This window comes from Folsomia candida, unplaced genomic scaffold (genome assembly GCF_002217175.1).
Source record: "Folsomia candida strain VU population unplaced genomic scaffold, ASM221717v1 Fcan01_Sc069, whole genome shotgun sequence".
In the NCBI taxonomy this organism is placed as follows: Eukaryota; Metazoa; Arthropoda; class Collembola; order Entomobryomorpha; family Isotomidae; genus Folsomia; species Folsomia candida.
The window spans coordinates 113,947-135,165 of record NW_019091261.1 but is presented as its reverse complement, the minus strand read 5'-3'; the positions used below and the strand labels follow the sequence as shown (position 1 = coordinate 135,165).

Genomic DNA, 21,219 nt, shown 5'->3' with positions numbered 1-21,219 from the left:
AAGGTAACAATCGTCATTACAGCATCCTTATAAGAACGTAACCCTGTACCTTGTCTGACCGGTGGATCATATATATGTCCAACTTGTGCTGTTAGCCTCCATTCCTGTAAGGTACCCGATAAAGAATATGAGTTTAGTTCTAGGGTATTTCGAGAAATTAATATAACGAATTTGCAATGTGTAGCTGCCCGTGATTTAAGTATGTTTATAAAATATGGATTTCGTACGTAGTTAAATTTACCAACGTTGCTCAGTATCTTTACAGGTGCGTTAATATTGAACCAATCTACGTTACTTTTCCGTACGTCGTGAATTATTTGGGCGTCACATGCACTCAACTTATTTAACAAAATGTTAAATACTTGGACTACTTCGGTCCCAAAGTAACTTTGCTTAACGGATAATAATGTGTCAACGTAAATAAGTAGAAGTATTGCAAGACAAGACTGAACTCTTGTCATTCTTGTTAAGTGCATTTAATGCTAAGATCTATTTAATACTTATACATAAGCTATCATACAAATTGGTTTATTAAGTAAAGTATATGAGAACGGTCCTCACAAATCTGTTTCTTATCTGTATTTATGTATGCTTATTACTCGATCTCCACAACATGTATTGGAACATTTGGAATTCTTAGTAGGTGGTAAATGTTTTACAAATTTATTAAGACTAATAAAATTTGTCCGAGATGTACGCCTGTATGTATAATCAAGTATGGAAACAAGTGGCGCTAAATGAAATATATAGGAAATAGCGAGAGATTTAATTTATATGGATTTTGTCACTTTTTATTCGAATTTGAACCTCTGTAAAGTTCGGAATCTAGGTCTTAACAGGTACAATTCTTCAGCATGAATAGGGTAGACATGTCGTCAAGGTCTGTCTCTATGGTATTGTTAGAGGTGACCTGTTCGGTAGCCTTACGCGGCTTAAATGTCTCCAAATCGATATTTTAGGTAATTCCCTGTAGCTAACGATAAACCCTATGCTTAATTTATTAAACAGTGATTTGTGTACAAAACGGAAGGTTACTGATCCGACTTTAGTTAGCTCACAGTTTTTTTCCTGCCCTAAATTCAATTAGCTTTTCTAAATTCAATGAGTTTGATCCTCATCTTTCTAAAGCGTATTTAATACTAATCTCATATGTAATGAGGTTTGAACGGGTAGCATGGATGACATTGTTTAGAGAATTTATTCCAAGCTTTCGACAGCTATCTGCTATCTTCTTCAGGGAGCGATATTGAAATTCAGATCAAAATACAAATTGGTCATGAGGAGGACATTTTACAATATTGTTGACAATTGAAATAACTACTATGGAAAATTATTTTAAAGTAAAGGGATTAAGGTCGGAGTCCATATGGGATTTAGCTGCATGCCGTCATTTAAGTTCATGGGTCGCGGTTCAGCGTTTATGTAAAGTCCTTCCTTGAATTTTCTAGCGAAATATCTGGCTTCGTGGTGGATCATTTTTGCATCTTTGAAATTTATTGTATGAGTTGGATTGTTGGCAATGTGTTGAGCGACTCCTGATGTGTCTTTCATCATCCGGATATCTCGGCCGTGTTCTTTGATACGAACCTCAAGTGTCCTTTGTCCGGTTTCGCCCACGTAGTTATCTGGACAATCATTGCATGGAATCCTGTAAATGCCACAAGATAGTTTTGGTTTAGTATCTTTATGACAACTTAGAAAATGACGAAGCTTGATTCCAGGTGTATATCCAAAATCAAATTGTGTCTTTCGTCTGAGATAATCCGTTAAGCGACTTGTTGTTGGTCCAGTAAACGGTAAAACGAATCTTGGTGTTGTATCCACAGTAGAGGGGTGAGAATTAGTCTGCACTCGTTGTTTCATTTTTTCAATTCTTCTGTCAATAAGGGATAGAGGATAACCATTGCCCCGTAAAATGTTTCTGATATGTGATAATTCAGCATCTAAAGACATTGAGTCACAAATTTTAAAAGCTCGATATGCCAATGCGTCCACTACTGATATTTTATGCGACATATGATGGAAGGATGTAAAATGTAGATATCTGTCTGTATGTGTCAATTTTCGATGGATCGTGTGACCAAATGTTCCATCAGGTTTGGTATTCAAACGTACATCCAGGAAATTGATTTTACCATCATCTTCTAATTCCGTGGTAAATTTTATATTATAGTGAAAAGAGTTTAATTTCTTCAATATCTCTTGGCATTTTCTTCCCTTGATTATGGTGAAGGTATCATCTACATATCTTTTCCAGAAATGGATAAATGGATTTGGAAGGATAGTATCTTCTAGACTTTCCATAAAAAGATCAGCAAAAACGGGTGAGATTGGGGACCCCATCGGTATTCCATCTTTTTGTTGGTATATTTTGTCACGAAACTTGAAATAACTGCACTTTAAGCATAGCTCGATCAAGAAAATGATATCTTCTTCTGTTAGGTCTAATATCATAGTCTAATATCATAGTTAATACTAATATCATAGTCTGATAAGCTACCCAGCCAATTAGCGTATGACGTTGTCCAGTACAGTATATGAGAACAGTCCTCATAAAACTATTTTTTATCTATATTTAGTTATATTGCAACCCAATCTCAACAACTTGTATTGGGACATTTGGAATTCATCGTATTGGGACATTTGGAATTCATCGTATTTGGCCAAGGCTTTATATAAATTTAGTAAGATTAATAAAATTTGTCCAAGGTATACGTATGTATATGGGGACAAACGACGCTAAATTTGATATGTAGGAAATAGCGAGACTTTCAACTCATATAAACTTAGTCACTTTTTATTCGAATTTAAACCTCCGTACTGCTCGGAATCTTGGTCGGGAGGTCGTGATGGTTACAATTCTTCGATATGAAGGGGGTTAGACCTGTCGTTCAAGATTTGTCATCTACGTACATATGCGTTATTCAATGTGACCTTCTTTGCACGCTAGCCTTACGTGGCAGAAATGTCTCCAAATCAATATCTTAATTCTCTACCCTTTACATATCCACCGGTTCATCTTTCACACAAACTATGTACACATAAAGGACGATAAAATAATTAAATGCTGGCTTTTAATATATTACTTCACAAAACCGTTGATGCGCCACTCTTGGTGAAATATCTGCTGTCATGCAAACTCCTTTTGACTGCTCAATACATATTTAGTATATTGTTTAGCCAAAATACAAATTTTCTTGTGTTTCTATAATCTGGCCACGAAAGGTCAATGGATCAATAATTGTTGAATTATTAAATACATACTGTACATACGGATCAAGTTATTTTAATACTAAAACTTTACAAAATCGCGTAATACATATTTATATATACATACATTCTTAATTATTCAGAAAACAAAATTTAGTTTCCAATAATTTCGAGAAGTTTTGCTTAAACTAAGGTAACTGAGGAATGTAATTATTCATTGATTATGTCGCTACGTATGTAAGGATAAATTATTCAAAAAAAGTCGCAAAGGGTTTGTTCTCTGTAGAAATATATGGCTTTATGAAATTAAATCAAATTCTAATAAATTATTCCAGAGTACAAAATATTTATATTTGCATTTAATTTAATCGAATTGTTTAATATCTGCTGCCATGTACCCTCCCTTTATTATTGGTCCTTTGACTGTACAATGCATACCACACCATATAATGCATACATATGGTTGAAACTAATAGTGGAAAGTTCATATGCTAAGATATGTCTCATAGAAAACTTAGCTTCGTGAAAAATTTTACCCATTAGAATTCGTCTCTTATATTGTCCCAAAAATGCTGTCCCAGAAACTTTATAACATCCCTTTATCTATCTTTTAAAATCGGTCAACACCTTGATCCCATAATAACGACGTTGGTGAAAGTCGTTTCCGAAAGTAACATTACCCTGAACGGTGCCGAAACGGTCATATGAAAATCCATAACTAATTTCGTCATATTGATATAGGTATGTAGTGTTATTGGTGTTTGCCGGGTAGAAGGATTTACATGGTGGCTCAACCCCTATATACGGAAGTTGTAGTGGCACCATTGGATTATTTAGAGGCTAGGCGTTTTAGCTATTAATAAGTTATTGGGTTTATACATATGCAATTGGTTTTCAATTCTTTTAATGTTCTACTTTTTCTTGAAATAAACTTTTATTTTTGTCACCGACAATGAAAATGTTTGTTAGAATTATACTAAAATAAATTATATTGTGCACTATATTCGTTGTCGTGTCGCATTTGAAAATGGGTAAATATGTCAATAAAATTAACTTGCATGTTTAATTGCTGAAAATTAAATTTTTACACATGTTGAAAAGTTTTAGCTAAACGATGCAACTGGCGACGAGTCTTTTGTTTAGTTGTGCGCACATAAATCCTTTCATACTTGCTTATCCAGTTCCTGTTTACCCTGTTTACCCTGTTTATCCAGTTCGAACGCATCCTAGAACGCAGGTTAGAATGGTTTGCTTTGTTATTACTCAGCTCGTTAAGACATGTACGGCACGAGTCCCTTGTACTTCCTGGATTTGCATCCCTTCTTTGTTTGTAATATGTTCTGGCTAGCTTACGAGTTTCTTCTTTTGCACCTTAATGTAAACAAATGTAATGATTAAATTGTGTTATGAACTGTATTATTTACATTATGAAAAAAGGTGGTATCAGAGGCCGGCACAAATATGTACTAGAGATTAGAGGTATAACATAACTGATGACAAATTTGGAGTAAAGATAAAGTCTCCACCGACCTCTGGGTTGCATAACTTAGAGGAGATTTAAATTGTCTTACCTCTGTTAGAATTTAGTATTTTTCGCTTTTTCTCTTTCCCCCTTAAACCCTGTTAACCCGTATAATGCTTCACAATCCGGACATTTATTTGCATAACGCCGATCAAAAATATTGTTCTCACCCTAAAAAATCATAGGTGATAAAAAATAATGAGAATAATATATTTACAATTATGCACCTTAAAGATATCCTCGTGAACTTTAATTTTAATATTTTCAGGCCGTCTGTAAGCTGGATCTACGCGTTTACTTGGATCCCATTCTTTCCGTAAACCTGACAAGCTTTTTGTAACGGTATTCCCATCTTTGTCAATGTAACCAACTTCCACGTGTTCGATTCCCTCAGCAATTCTGGCAGGGACAGCATCTGCACACATATCGCAGAGAGGCTTATTTACTCCGAGAACAAATTTATCCCCTGGTTTCTGATTTAGTTTGATTTCATTGATCAACTGTGCTTCTGCGTGTGCGCCTCGACTCTCTACACTATTTGTTGGGCTAGAGTGTTGCTTGACGAAATAAATTTCTCTCTTAAATCCGGACGTTTGCTGTGTGCGAATATGTATTTAATTATTGAGAGTTGTTTAATCTATGAAACTTAGTTCGTTTAGTTCGTGTCGGAAAGATTAAATCCAGCTCAACGTTAATACATAGGTGTATCGTCCTCGCACTCGTTATAGCTAAGGGGGATGTGGTAATTCCAAATAAATTCCACTTTGAGAACGATACATAAATATATTTTCTTAATGTCACAAAATTACGTTATTTATTTCAACTGTCACTATTAAAAACAAGAATAATGTGAACAGTACAAAAATATGTGACTTTCTTGCGTGAGTTACAAAATGGTACTTTTTTCTACGTCTTACTTCTCCGTCTTCCTTGCTCACACTTACTTGCTCACACTGAGAGAATAACCGACAACGTTTTCTCTCTTTGTTCTAAAAATAGACTGGAATTTTCCCGAAGGAATCTAAAACTAACCGCTAAGTCTTTCCGGGGGACCAACTGAACGAGTACAGAAGGTACATTTGTCACTAAATTGTAAACATACATGTGCAGATTTTACAACTTTTGAGGCGATGGCCATATCGACTTCGTCCAATCCGAAATCCGCTCCTTCATTATTACTTGTAACCGTTGAGAAGATGGAAGCAGAGATGTAGATATTGCCATGGATTTCTGTTATGGCAACGGTAGTAAATTCCCACGATGGTTTTTCACCTTTTCTTAAAGTTGTTATATCCTCAGCATTATGAGTCTCTGAAGTTCTGGCGTGGTAAAGTTCAAACGCAATCTCTCTAGAAAGTTCTGCCGCAACTTTTGAGGTAAGGAACGGCTTCACGTGGGACAGCTGTTGACGTTTTTTGTTCGTTTCTGCCAAGTCCTGTTATTCATGTTTTTTTTAATTTGAAACGAAAGATTTTCTTCAGAGCCGCGTTCCCGCGAATCTCATTTCGATTAGATATGTGTGAAATGTTGTAAGTTTAAAATCGAAGTCCCTGTTTAATGTCATTTATGTCTATAAAGTTAGATTTATAGAAGGATTTTTGTTTAAAAAATTATATGTCATCAATGTGATGGGTGTTTTAGTTATAATCTTCTAGAGAAATACTTCCTACTAGCTTTGTAAATATTGAATTGTTTAAATTTGTGAAAATTAAACATTACCACATAAACGTTGAGGGCGACTATGCCATTTTAATTAAAACATTACATACGGAGTAAGATGAGATTAGCTAACGGATACGCGCCCACCCATTCCACCTTAAGTTCAGGAATCTTACCTTGGGCAGAAACAACAAAGTTAGGATAACGTAGCAAATCAACATTTTTCAATGAGGTCTTAGCATTTTTTTTACTTAAACGCTAAATAATTCCTATACACAGTTGTATGTTTTATTTAAAGTTGTTTATGTAAAAGCCAGTTAGATAATGTGGCACATAAAGTCGGTGTTTATTCATCTACCATAAACTGACTCGCGGGATAACAGACAGGTTATGATACCATTATCATAATTTACAGCGTGTGTCGGTGAAACTTTGATTCAGTTATTTGAGCTTTAGGCGAATGGGGTAATTGAGCATACATACATAATCCGCATAATTTAATTTAGTTTATTGCATGAGATTAATTGCATACATTTGAATGACTAACTTCACACTAATTCTGAATAGCCTTTGTATGATTTCGCCTAATCAATTAAAATTAATGCCGCATTTTATGGGAAGCTTTTATCGGTAATTGGTTCTATCCTATGTCACGCCTTTGATAAAGACCGCAGTAAGAATTTAATTGTCCATGATGAAATTGAATTAGATTATTATGCATGTAAATATCTTATAAAACAAGCATTTCATTTATTTTTAGTTATTACTCTAAATTACATGCACAACATATATGATTTGGTATAAGACATGTTTGAATAAGGGAAGAAATGATATCAATGAATAAAAGTCACACTGGGTAATAAGATTGTGTCGAATTACTACATATTTACGTAACCCAGTCAAATGATAGTGAAACCGGTATGTACTTGACGTGTTCCAGCTCCAGCTCTACAAGATCTGCATATTTCACACACACACAAAGTATTGCAAATTATCCACTTATTATACATTATGATGGTAAAAATTATTGATGTTAATAATGGGGTCTGTTTGTTCTGGTTTTACAGGTAAGTGCAAAACAAATAATTGTGTAAACCTCAATTTTGTTAGGCCACATATACTTCATTCCAAGCTATATAAAATTTAAATCAAGCCAGTGTTGGTAATTATTAACTCGATGTGTCACATAATAATATCCCTGCCCAAACGAATAGCGCCGGAAGAGTTAGTCAGGGTAGTGGCCATATTCCAAGCGTACCGGAAGACAGACAGACATACAAACACACAGGCGGAGACCGGGATACTCTTATTCTTAATAAGAATAGCCCAGTGTCTATCTTTCTTCCGTCGGTCTGTCCGGAACGCTTCCTTAAATGCTGTAATACTAAAGCATTGATTGATAGGCGAGCGCGGGAAGTCCATCGACACCAAAGTAAAACGTCTCGACAGGACAGTCAACTAAGATTTGCGGTCTGGGCCGGGATTTAGTTTTCAGTCTTTCCGGGACCAACTGAACGTTTAGCCGAAGCTTAGCAGAGCCGAGTGAAAGCTACTGGTTAGAAACTATCGATATCGGCAGACAAGTACCGAAGCAAAATCTTTACCAAGGTAGCTGCCAACACCGCCCACAAATCTGATATCCACAGAAATTGCATCAAGTCTGTAGGAACCTTGCTACTTTACTTGCTCCTCTTCTTCTCGGTATACATTTAATCTTTTGATGGTTCGTCACATGGAGGAAGAATTACTTACCATTGGTCACGTAAGCACATTTTATATATTCGTATGATCTCACGTGCAACATCAAGTATTTACTTACTATCAAAATAATATATTGGATTACAGTCGCCGCGCATATTAACTTCACCAGGCACGCCATGCTCGATTGTATAGTGATAAGTTGGTTTGTTTTATTAGGATTGCACAATTTGTATTATCCGCATTATTGTCAATTTATATTCTCAATTTATGGTTTATCGTGAATTTATATAAATATACAGGTACGTATTTAAATATATTGTCTCCATACGTGGCGATAGATAGACTTTTTATCAAGAAGGTTCTCTTTGCATATGCCAAAAATATCTACAGGTACTATAAGACAAATCAAATTTCCTCCATGCTCAATTAAACAGTCCACAACTCATTATGAATTTCATTTACAGATGGAACCATATCCAATAGTTCGTATACTGATATTCCAAATACGATGACCATCATCACACTCTCGTAAAGTTGAAATCCCGTTCGTGACTCGAGATTGTACATGATCCACCACAAAGTGATTTCGTCCAGGAAAAGAATAACCTGTATTTCAATCCAGATTTTGTCCAATTTTTTCTTCATTTCCTACGGAAAATTTGAAAAAATATGTAATATTTTTACAAAATAATCTTAATACATTTTTAGCGATGGTAGTCTTGACGTACTTCATTCAATTCACTGCTCAGCGCAGCACAGGCTGATGTATGGGCGAAAAAATCAAGGATGATGATAATTAAAAACGAAATCCATGCCCATCCAGCAAATTTTAGTTGTGATAACTGAAAATAAAGTTTACCCGTTAGTCACAAAGTGTTCTAAAATTTATGTAATGGCTGTACCAAACACATGAAAAATGCTAGTTTTCCCACGCTATGTAATTTTGCCAAACCAGGTGTTATCATTTTCGAATTTTATTGATAACAGAAAAATAAAAGTTTAATGCGTAATCTAGGCCACTATTATAGAACTGAAGTTCCGGAACAGAGTAACATGCATACGTGAGTAGGTTGAGGGAGAAAGTTCGCCTTATGCTCTTCTAACCCGGGTGTCCATGGTTATCCGACCATGTCAAGCGAGTGTCGGAGAATTTAATGTACAAAACCCGGGTAAGAACTACTTTGCCACTTCGACTTCACATGCTTTGATTCATACGTACATGCATTTGTAAGCAACATACAAACTTAAATACGAAATTCTAAATCATTGGGCATACTCACCTCAACGTTTTTGAACATTTATGTACTGCTTAATTATAAACTAAATAGAATTAATGAGATAACATAATTGTCCGCTATATTGTACGTTGTATTGTTACTGTAGGATTCGTCACCCCTTTCCTTACCCTTTGTATGTATGTATGTATGTAGTGCGGGAGGAGGAAAGGTATGTAACTGTTCGTTCTCCGAAACATTTCCTAATATTACTTATTAATTTATTCAGTCCGTACCGTACTTGCCAACTTATACTTTGTGTTTTTAAACGAGAGGACGATGTGATGAAAAGTGATCACAATTACTCCAACTCGTATAATTGTACCTACTTACGTACATATGTACGTAAATGTGTACGTACATTCTGTTTTGTGTATTTTCTATATGCGGCGACATTATGTAATGCCTTCAATGCCACAAATACCATTTATTTGTTACATAGTTAAAACACCTTATTCAATTAACTAATAATTTCCGTACTCATTCATTTCCCTTTGGTCAAGTTGTGACAAGTGTGGCGAGCGTCTCACCATCTAGCGCAATGAGGTTGCCTTGGGGGAGAGGAGTTTGACTCCGCACATACTCTCGCTTTGTTTATACTGTTTTGGTGACTTAAAAATTCATCATCAAACCCCACAAATGTTTTGGTAACCATTTTATTTTATTTTTTTTCAAACAGTGCTCAAGTTGTTTTTCTTTAATTAAATATCGAAATGTTTTTTTTTTAATTTTTCAAAGAACATGGCGCACAATGTATGACACAATGCTCGTTTGTACGATTTTTCGAAATTTTTGACATGTTGTAGATCTTTAGCAGTGGATCAATACTTAAATTACCCTTAAGGCCGAAATTGCCATCCATGACCTTATTTTAGGGGTCGAAAGGTCGAGAGGTCAAATCTCATAAACCCCCACAAATGGGGCATCTTTGGAAAGGTCGCCCAGGGGGTTCAGAATATGTATACATTGCGGGATTAACCACTTAATCTGGTTCAAATAAAAGCTTCCCTAACCTCAGATTAGGAAGCATGTGTGGAATTGGAAGGAATGAACTCAGACCCTAAAAAGTATACAGATTCTTGACCCCCTAGGCGATACCCAATTTGTGGGGATTTATGAGATTTGATGGACGAGCATTGTGCCATACATTGTGTGCCATGCTATTTATGAGAATTTAAGACTTTTTTTGAAAATTTGTCAAATTTTTGAAATTTCTGCAAAATCTGGTGTAATTTTAGACGTGAAAACAAAGAGGCTTCTAAATCATTTGTGGGTTTTCAAGATGAATTTTTGGGTTCAATATACTAAGGCTCCTCAGGTCGTTCAATTTGTCTACGTTCATCACATTTTACGCTCCGAGTGAAAGGTCATACAGTGTCAGCGGTCAAATGTGGAGAAAACATTGACCATCAACTCCAACATCACCACATTTGTCATTACAACAGCCAAATTCCATTATTTATGATCTCAGAATGAATACGGGTTTCGGACAAAAATCGTTTCTTTAGCACCTTCTCACGTAAAGGAAAGCGTTAATTTCGTAAAATTTTCAACCCTTCAATGTAGACGTCATCAATGAACGACGAAATGACTTCACCACATAATACAAGTAATAATTAAAATTGCTATTTTATATTTATCCTATTATATGAAATATTTTATCATGTTTTATTTTCTTATCTCTTCGCGTGGTGACTTGTTATTGCGATCAATGTTTGAGATCAACATTATTTACTAAAGTCGCTTGAATAAACGATTGAATTCAATTTAATCGAATTAATTTAACCTAGCTTCTCATCCAATTAAGTATTAATCTAGATAAATATTTGATGACGTCTTTTCTTATGTAAGGCCGTAGTTACGAAAACACAACAAACTAAGTAAGCGTTCAGTAGGGTTACAAAAAGTGACATTAGAACAAAACTTTGCCATTTCTCAACCGATTTTGATGACAAGAAAGCGCAGAGTCAATTATTGGAATGTAGAATCGTAGATGAAGTACTGTCGGTATCGGAGATGTTTACCAAAAACCCCTCTGAAATCGAGCTGTGACGGATTTGAAAAAAAACAGGGCTTAACTAAAAAATGTATTCCAAAAATATTAAAATAAATATTTTTGGCTACCGAATAATCTTAGGTGATCAAAATCGAGTAAGAAATGAGAAAGTTTTCTTTTTATTATTTTTTGACGGAGACTTAAATTTTTGCCATGTGTACATTAAAAAATTCAGAGACCTCTATCATCTTCCAATAATAAAATTGGACTTTAACTTTGACCACTTATAAATTATTAAGGGATTACTAAGCAAAAATTATTCCTAGGTCGGTGATGCTTGGGATGCAAAATCTTTTCGGTAGAGGTGGGGACGAGGGGATTATTCTGATCGCACTTTTAATCGCACATGTAGTCTCACCTAAGCCATTCTTTTTTGGGTTTCGTTTATTGACATTAAATTAAATTGACATTTATTATTTATTGACAGAGAAAGAAAATAAATTGTTTTTTTTGTATTAAAAAAATTATTTTGTTATTGCCAGTCCACTCCGGAATAAATTGCTTAATACCTAATGCATTTACAATTTTTTAAACAAATATCCAATCCTGTGGACACCAATCTACCTATAGGCATGTGGATTCATAAATATATTCAGAACTTGTAAGAGATAGCTTAGTAAATAAAATACTTTTCGAGTTGGGTAAAATTTTACCGTACTGGATAAATAGTATCGACTGGTTCAATTGCCCACAAATTTCATGTGTTCGAAAGAAAAATTTAAAATTGCATCACAAATTAATAAAACCAAAGTAGCCTGAAGAAGCTGTCAATACGGCGAAACCGGTCGCAGCTTTGCGAAATAAGTCAGGAACTTGACAAAATTTGTGTCGATGTATTGGTTGGAAATGTTTTCTTCACATAATAAAAATTGAATATGGCAATTTATCTGAAAAACGGTGATATCTTATTAAATTAAGATTTAGCTTCGAAATAGATTTTCGAAAATGATAGTCATGAACAAAGTGGCACCTATAGAATGTTCTTTAGTGCCCTTTCTAATGTGGCAACTTCTCCACACATATTGTTACATGTTTAACCAATTTTCGCACCTACCATATGATTTCTCACTAAGAAGGAAGACACTCATCGTCAAAAAGGACAGCATTAAGGGGAAAATCATTTCGACATCTAGCTTCACATGGCTCTTCGCGCAATCTATGACATGTGGATGTTTTCTTAGTTGGAAACTATTCACAAAATCGAATTATCGAATAACCAACCAAGACATGGAAATGATTGAAAAACTTCGAATATTTGCGAATATCTACTACGCAATTCTAACCGTTGCCATGACTGGAATGTCTGCAACAATAGCGTTTCATCCCAACGTCATAGCTACCATTGTTAATCGGATTGTCAAATTTGAAGACAAACTTAAAGGTAATTTCGTATAGAAAAGTGCTTCTTCATGAAATTTATTATATATTTTCTTAATGCTGCAGTAAATTGGAATGCCAAAGCTACCACGAGAAGATCACCTATGTGGATACAAAATGTTTTAATATTTCTCTTGCGGGGAACCATCATTCCAGCAATTTTGATCGGGCCAGGATTAGCTATAATTAACATGCATCCTTTAAATATTTGGCTAAAGAGTGACTACATAATGCTGAATTTGATCTTGAAACCTATCACAATCTGTTTGTCTTATTGTCTCAGCATCGAGCTAACTAAATCAGCCCTCGCATTTTTAATTATGGGGCTAATCGTGATGAAAAGTGTATCCAAGGGAGCGACCATATTGCGGGAAATGTTCAAATTTAAAATATTGAGGGGAAGGATGATCATCCCCTTGTCCGAAATTAGAATCTACCGCGAATTTCAAATCTGGAATCAACAAATCAACGCAGCATTTGGTTACAGGTCTGTTCCACCCCTCGTATTTTGTGGGGTTTGTATAACTACTTGCTCACTGTATGGAACAATCAGGATGTACGTATCACTTCCGATATTTGTGTATCCGCTACTCCCACTCACAACAATGCTTTCGGTAATATTTCAGTTTACCCTGTTACCGCAAGCGGCGGAAGGATTTGAAAAATCTGTGGATTTCATAGCTTTTGTGAGAAGGAAGTGTAACGTTAATTATTTTAGAAAAGTGGCCAGATCGTTAAGACCGCTTGGATTGAGGTGTGGTCCATTTGGAATCATATCGAACACATGGACAGTCAGGATATGGAGTACAGTGTCCGATTTTACAGTTACCTTGTTGCTAACATTGTAACGCATCCATTAGTGTAAAGTTTTGATTTAATATTAACGCTAGAATTAATCTGTATATTTTATAAATGTAGCCATTTATTATATACGTAATGCTATTAGCTATATCCAAATATTAGGAAATTGATAAGTAATTTCGGTGTTTTGATAATATTATGAGAATCACTAATGATGAAGTACTATGATGTAATAGTATAATTACTGAAGATAAGTTCACATCGATAATATGCAATGTTATAGCGGAAATCTAAATATTATGATTATGGTAATGAATTGGGAAGTAAGAAGGATATCTTTTTTAAAGGACGTCTTTTTTTCCTCGTACCGCTTGAGGAGCGCTTTGCATTTTTTGACCCTAGCTTCCTTTTGGGGAATTATTAACATGTGGCATTTGCCACGTTTTAAAGCCTTCATACCAAGGTCCAACTTTAGGGGTCTGGTCATCGTCAATTTCGAAACCTTCATTTGTAGAGCCAACTTTCCTTGTCGGCGGCGTGGATTTCTTCTTATTCTGGCCTTCAGCGCTTTCAACATGCTCGGTGTCCTCTTTGACCTCGGACGACCGGAACTTTGACGTACTTTGGTAGACCCTGTCTCTAGGAATCTTGTAATTGTTCGAGCAACCAACATAAAATTGACTTTTGAGGTTTTCATAGCATTTACAATTTCGGATTTTTTTTGCCTTGTTGAAAGTAAAAAATTATTGCCGCCCGCTTCCTTTCCATGTCCTATAGCTCCTAAAGTTGACCGAATTGATAAAAATGAGGATATACGTTTTCAAGGTATTGAGTTAAGGAATTGTTTACAACTTACCATTTAATTATTTCTTATCAGGTTTTTAAACTACGCGCTACTAACAGTCATTATGAAATGACCAGGTACATACAATCGCCACAGGTACAATTAGTTGAAATAAAAAATGTTACCTCGTTTCACTCCAAATTGAATGAATTGTGAGTATCAATCGCGTCAATTAAACGTCATTATAAAACCGATAAACAGACAATTACGTAAATCCCCTACTCTGACAGTGTTACATAACTGCAAATTGCAGTCTGCAATTAATCAATTAATTATGCAATCAAGGTTGACCCTTGTGAAATCTGAACAACGAAAAGACAAGCAAAATCCATTAGCGATTGATTCACATTACATTGTTAGCGAGGATGAGGTACATATAAATTTGAGATCAATTCTCCTCCTTCGCATCACACCTTGCTTCAACTCGACACCATGAATTCATCACTTATAATTCTTGTCATCGCCTCCTGTTTCGCTGTGGTGGCAGGTATGAAGCTACATATCTAGGATACAAATTGTTTTCCTGTCTCAACTTACCCAAGTATGTAACTAAAAAATTAACCATTCTTGGAAATATATGTAAATAGCCGCTCCACAGCCTAAACAGGAACATCCTGAGGATCCAGTTCCAACCGTTAATGGTATGTCGTACAATCTACATATGTAATAAAGGTCATGGACACTTGTCGGGAGTTTTGAATTGATTCAGATACCACGCTTTGTATGTACACTCTCATTCTGTTAAATTCTGTATAATTTGAAAATCATAAATCCAGTAGTTTGTTCTTGCCTTCAAATTGAAGGGTGTGAACCCAAAAACTCCTTAAAACCTGTGTTCAATCTGATAAAATTTACTTTATGTTCCCAAAACAAAGGAAAATTATCTCGAGTGGATCTGTATAACATTAATATTTGGCCGAAAGTCTATGATTTCTTCCCACATAGCAAGTCTTAATCTGCCACAGTATTTAAACCATGTTTAAAAAATTAGTGACGACCTGTGGCGGTCTTGTGGACGCGACTTCTGCCACTATCGAGTTTCAACTTGGCGGTTCGATCCGCGCGGATATGCGATGCGTATGGATTGTCCGGGCACCATATTTCACAAAACGGTTCAACCTGGTTTCATCTGGTCTTAAGGAATCCGACGGTCTCTACTTTACTCCGCAATCTAAGGATGGGCTAGGAACCTCACAAAAGCTGTAAGAGTTTAAATTTTTTCTAGACAGACGTTATATATTTACTATCACCTGACCCCGAATAGTTGATGATTTTTTTAAGAATTGAAGAACACACCAATTCAACTTAAATCAATAACTTAAACGATTTAATATGGGTAACTTCCCAGGTGTCAAACGAGTTATAGAGACGCTCAACACTTACCAACACACATACCAAGATATGCCCAATACATGTCTTCTGACCAGAAATGCTGGAATTTCCGTTTCAAATTAATTTTCCTCAAGTTATGACCATGACGCGCCATCACCACTGAGGCATGACCTTGACTGACACAGCCCCCTTTTCCGGAGGCTCTCGATGCCTGTCGCTCATAATGATAACCCTCCTCATTAAAAAAATATCATCCCAACTTAACGTAGACTTAATCTGATGCGGAAATTCTCTTACTAAGAAAACATGTATCGTGCACAGTTTCGTATTCAATTCCACCCCTTACTCAACTCGCTTGACACCTCGGAAGCTTCCCATACACGTGCTGAATTTGAACTGTATTTAATTTTCAGCGGTACTATTGGCCAGAACGTAACTATCCATCAGAAAATAGTGATCATCACCCTTATCGTTGGACACGCCCCAACTTTCGGGTTTAAGCTGGAATATTATTCTAGCGGTTCTAACTGGAATACGGATCTCACGGGATACGCAGTCTTGGCTACGACGAAGGGAAATTTAACCTACCCCATAAACGGTGGGAATTACAGGAGCTTCGAGAATGCTTTGTTTCCCATTGCCCCAACTGTCCCGGGACAACCAACCCTACGTTTTACAAGGGTAGATCTTGAAGTACATTCGTCCTGCTTGTATGACTCAATTAAGACGTATAATTGGTTCAATGGGGAGTACCGTCAAGTATCAATGTGAGCAAATTGTTATAAATTTATTCCAAAATTTAATCATTCCATAGTTTAAAAAATATTAATTGCTATTTTTATACATGCAGGATTTGTGGAAACATAATTCCACCCAGTGTCACACTCCAGGATGGGCTTGGATTCGTCCTTTTTGTATCAGATATAAACAACGAAAGGACAGGGTTCGAATTTGCATATGAGTGATGAAGAATATACAAATGACAAATATTTCAAATTTGCCTTGTATGTACATATGCAAATGTTTGATTGCCTTACGAATTATCAAAAAATATACCATAAGTTGTTATTAAATGCTTTAAAGACTTTGTACGTATCGAATAATGCCACATTACACGGATGATGCAGGATAAAAAACACAACTTAATCATACCAACGTGCTTATTTATGTGGCTAACAATGACTGTTGGCATACACCGGTGTACAAAATAACATAAATATACAACATACCTGGTCATTGCATAATGGGTGTGAGTAGCGCGTAGTTTAAAAACCTGATAAGAAATAATTAAACGGTAAGTTGTAAACAATTCCTTAACTCAATACCTTGAAAACGTATATCTTCATTTTTATCAATTCGGTCAACTTTAGGAGATATAGGACTTGGAAAGGAAGCGGGCGGCAATAATTTTTCACTTTCAGCAAAAGCAAAAAAAATCCGAAATTGTAAAGGCTCAGAAAACCTCAAAAGTCAATTTTATGTTGGTTGCTCCAACAATTACAAGATTCCTAGAGACAGGGTCTACTAAAGTACGTCCTAGTTCCGGTCGTCCGAGGTCAAAGAGGACACCGAGCATGTTGAAAGCGCTGAAGGCGAGAATAAGAAGAAATCCACGCCGCCGCCAGGGAAAGTTGGCTCTACAAATGAAGGTTTCGAAATCGACGATGACCAGACCCCTAAAGTTGGACCTTAGTATGAAGGCTCTAAAACGTGGCAAATGCCACATGTTAACAATTCCCCAAAAGGAAGCTAGGGTCAAAAAATGCAAAGCGCTCCTCAAGCGGTACGGAGAAAAAAAGACGTCTTCGATCCTCTGTACGGATGAGAAAATCTTCAACACGGATGAGTATTTTAATAAACAAAATGACCGAATCTATGTCAGATCAGTCATGGAACTACCAATTCAAAAGAAAGGTCAAAAGGTCACACCATCCTGGCTCAGTGATGGTTTGGGCGGGAGTGAGCGAAAAAGGTTGCATTTCGTTGCATTTCGTTGAGAAAGGGGTCAAGGTCGCCGCAAAAAATTCAAAAAATTCGTCCTGGAACCCGTGGTGAAGCCCCTCAACGAAACCATGTTCAACGCAAAGCCTTGGACCTTCATGCAAGACTCAGCACCAGTGCATAAGGCAAAAATCGTGCAATCCTGGCTCAAAAACAATGTTCCAGACTTCATTTCTACTGCGGATTGGCCCTCAGCATCGCCGGAGCTTAACCCACCGGACTATGTCCTGTGGACTAAACTTGAGGCAAAGGTGTGTAGTAAGCCTCACAAAAGTGTGGAGGGGCTGAAAAAATCCGTACTCGTGGAGTGGGACCTTTTGCCCATGGAAGGGGTGCGTAATTCGGTGGGCGCTTGGCGCTCGCGTTTACAACAGTGCATCGATGCTGGAGGAGGAAATTTTGAAGTTTAAGATATGTGTCCTCATCAGTGTTTCTTTTTGTGCGCACAAAATTATTTTTGTGCATGCATAGTGCATAAAATGCACAAAAATGCATAAAATGCACAAAAATGCACAAAAATGCATAAAAATAAATATCGAGGCAGAATGCCGCTAATTTCACATTTCACTTTTATATACGCTCAACAATAATTGAGCATTGTCATTTTCTAACAATCAAAATTTTATCAAGTCGGAAATTACGAAAAGTATTTTTAAATTCCAAATATTAGAAAATTGTTTTACAGTGCTAATATTGTTGAAAAACATCGTAAAATAGCTTAGCATTCGTCCATTATCTTAAATATTCAGCGTTGCTGCATGGTAATCAGCTAAATTATTTTTGTGCATTTTTGTGCATTTTGTGCACTTTTCCGGATTTTTGGTGGGTGTTATTAAACGCATAAAAACATTTTTATGCACTAATTTTGTGCAGGTGTTTTTTAACAGCAGAAACACTGGTCCTCATTGAAAGTTAACTGGCTTTTCAAAGAAATAAAAATTTAAAATTGATTTTTAAAATCCAGTGAGATATAGCTGCTTTCCTTACTCACAGTCATTATGAAACGACTAAGTATAATGTTGTGTTACATAAAAACCGAAATTATAAAGAAATTATAAAAAAATTATAAAAATTATAAAGAAATTTGAATGGATCCTTTATATGGGGTCCAAGTAGATTCTAAAAAACATAGTGGGTACCCTGAACCAGGGTTACAGTCGAGGACCATACCTTGTTAGTGCATGGGATCAGGTTATGGTGCAGCAATAATTCTTAATCAAAACGCATAAATATTTAAGTATTGTCTTTATATATAAGAGTACTACTTGTATGTAATACTTTCTGGGAAAATGGTACAGGACAAATATCAGATATTTACATAAATTTTGCGTGCAAACTCACTGGTGCTATTCTTGGTTTCCGTTTATTAATTTATATGTGTAAAGTTTATTTTACACGCATGCAGTTTGAGGCACTGTGGACTCAACACACCTACAACAACTTGTCCTGTGTCTGAGCTAGTGTTTCGACTCAACTTTACAGCGACAACAGCACCCGAAAATTTGGCAGGACTTGTTATTTCAAATGTTTTTTACGATGGAAGAAAAGTTAGGGAAGAGTTTTTAACTCCGGGTTTAGTTTTCAGACTTAGTTGGATAAAACATAGGATAGAAACGAGGAAAGTGAAATACAGTATTTTTGCCTTACCAGAACAGCTAAAGGAAAAAGCTCTACTTAAAATTATTGATGTTTTGTCGTTTTCTATCTTAATATTTGTTGGATCTTGTTTAACCTTAATAATTTATAAGAATAAGGAATTCGTCTTTGCTCCGTGTACCTGGACTTTGAGTATGTTCCTGCAACAGGGAACAAATATCGTTATCAAGCCTGTGCAAGCGAAGAATAACCGCGTCAGCTTGTTCTTAACGTATTGTATAATTTTAATTTGGTTATTTAACGCATTCTTTGTGGGAAGCATATTTGGTGGAGAATTTTTCGCAATTTTCACATCCAACAGGGTGCCACAAGTACCCCAAAACTTAAAAGAGTTAGTCCAAGGGACAAATATTCCCATAAGTTCGTTTGGAAGGACCATTACTGCACAAGATGGTAGTGCGATTAGTACCTTGAAGGAAAATATAGACTCACAATTGCTTGAAAGACCAGAGTACTCTTCAGAATTACGTAAATTTTTAAGTGCACTGAAACACAAAATTGATTGGGTATATCCCAGGAATATATTTGAATATGCTCGATCCATGTCTATCAATGTTAATCGCTCGGTTACCAGGCCCAACATTTTTGCAGTGGTTGACACTACAAGTGATCTTCAATTGTTCGAAAGCTGTTTGGGTTTATTTAAAAAATATTTTATAATTTCTAATAGAGAGGATGACGAACATCTAGATACTGTGCGGATACCATTGGAACCCTTCCAATGGTGTCCAACGACTTAAGGGTCGACACCTATACCAAAATGTGCACAATACATGACTTTTACCGTAAACTGAAGGAATTTCCGTGTAAAATTCACTTTTCGTCAAGTTGTGACGATATTTGTGACGAGCGGATGACCATCGAGCGCAGTGGGGGGAGTTTGACTCGCTCAACCTCTCCTTTGTTTACCTTTCCTGTCCATGAAAAATCCATCTCCAAAATCAACCAATATTTTGATATCGTTCTTTTTTTATTTTCTCAAAAATTCCATTGTTTTTAATTTTATCGAAATTGCATTCATTTTTTCAAAATTTTTTCAAAATTTCATAAAAATTTTCAAAATCTCAAAACATTTTCAAATTTCAAAAATTTTCGAACTTTTGAAAAATTTACAAAATTTCAAAAAAATTTTAGAAATTTTGAAAAATTTACAAAATTTCAAAAAAATTTTAGAAATTTTGAAAAATTTACAAAATTTCAAAAAAAATTTCGAAATTTTGAAAAATTTACAGAATTTCATAACATTTTCGAAATTTTGAAACATTTTCAAAATGTCTTCAAAGTTTCAATTTTTAAAAAATCTGGTTTTGGCGATGGATTTGGAGATGGACTTTTTCATCAGCAAGGTCGAAGTCAACAAACGGAGAGGACGATCATCCCCCACTGGAAACTCATTGCGCTGATGGTCACGCTCTCGTCACAAACATCGTCATAACTTGACGAAAAGTGAATTTTACACGGAAATTCTTTCAGGTCACGATAGAAGTCATGTATTATGCACGTTTTGGTATAGGTGTCGACCCTTAAGTCGTTGGACACCATTGGAAGGGTCCCTTGGTAGTTAATTTTATGTCAAATTTATTTCCATTATAGATTTCTAAAGTTTAGCACGTATGTATAATAAAATTCGTAAATATGTTTATGTATATATATAGTCATTTAGGATTTTTCTTGAAACAATGATGTAAAATAGAGCATTCTCTGCGAACAAAATCTACACTACATTGAATACAACTTTGGTTTGTCGTTAAGTCCAGCGTACTCAGCTTTTTTAATTGTGAATTGT

At 35.7% G+C, this 21,219-nt stretch overlaps 2 protein-coding genes and 2 long non-coding RNA genes across 7 annotated transcripts; 2 read left to right on the top strand and 2 right to left on the bottom strand.

The window, feature by feature from the left end:
• Window positions 1–1,335: 1,335 nt before the first annotated feature.
• LOC110862803 lies at window positions 1,336–2,454 on the bottom strand. Its single transcript, XM_022112010.1, has one exon. The coding sequence runs from the start codon at window positions 2,452–2,454 to the stop codon at window positions 1,336–1,338; it is 1,119 nt and encodes a 372-aa protein (XP_021967702.1).
• A 1,579-nt stretch (window positions 2,455–4,033) lies between these two features.
• On the bottom strand, window positions 4,034–6,689 carry LOC118433683. 2 transcript variants are annotated; one of them, XR_004833519.1, is made up of 3 exons: window positions 4,960–6,689; window positions 4,782–4,903; window positions 4,034–4,581 (listed from the first exon to the last, which is right to left on the bottom strand). It is a non-coding gene; the product is annotated as an uncharacterized LOC118433683 (long non-coding RNA). The 2 variants fall into 2 exon arrangements; XR_004833520.1 differs by having other exon boundaries at window positions 6,568–6,689.
• A 138-nt stretch (window positions 6,690–6,827) lies between these two features.
• LOC118433682 lies at window positions 6,828–8,936 on the top strand. 3 transcript variants are annotated; one of them, XR_004833517.1, is made up of 4 exons: window positions 6,828–7,372; window positions 7,795–8,153; window positions 8,237–8,482; window positions 8,557–8,826. It is a non-coding gene; the product is annotated as an uncharacterized LOC118433682 (long non-coding RNA). The 3 variants fall into 3 exon arrangements; XR_004833518.1 differs by lacking the exon at window positions 6,828–7,372 and having other exon boundaries at window positions 7,446–8,153; window positions 8,557–8,700; window positions 8,801–8,936; XR_004833516.1 differs by lacking the exon at window positions 6,828–7,372 and having other exon boundaries at window positions 7,446–8,153.
• Window positions 8,937–14,826: 5,890 nt separating this feature from the next.
• LOC110862811 (deleted in malignant brain tumors 1 protein) lies at window positions 14,827–16,862 on the top strand. Its single transcript, XM_022112018.2, has 5 exons — window positions 14,827–14,931; window positions 15,032–15,085; window positions 15,436–15,646; window positions 16,190–16,543; window positions 16,627–16,862. Exons 1-5 carry the CDS (start codon window positions 14,877–14,879, stop codon window positions 16,739–16,741), a joined length of 789 nt encoding a protein of 262 aa, XP_021967710.1. The 5' UTR covers window positions 14,827–14,876; the 3' UTR covers window positions 16,742–16,862.
• The last annotated feature ends 4,357 nt before the right edge of the window (window positions 16,863–21,219 follow it).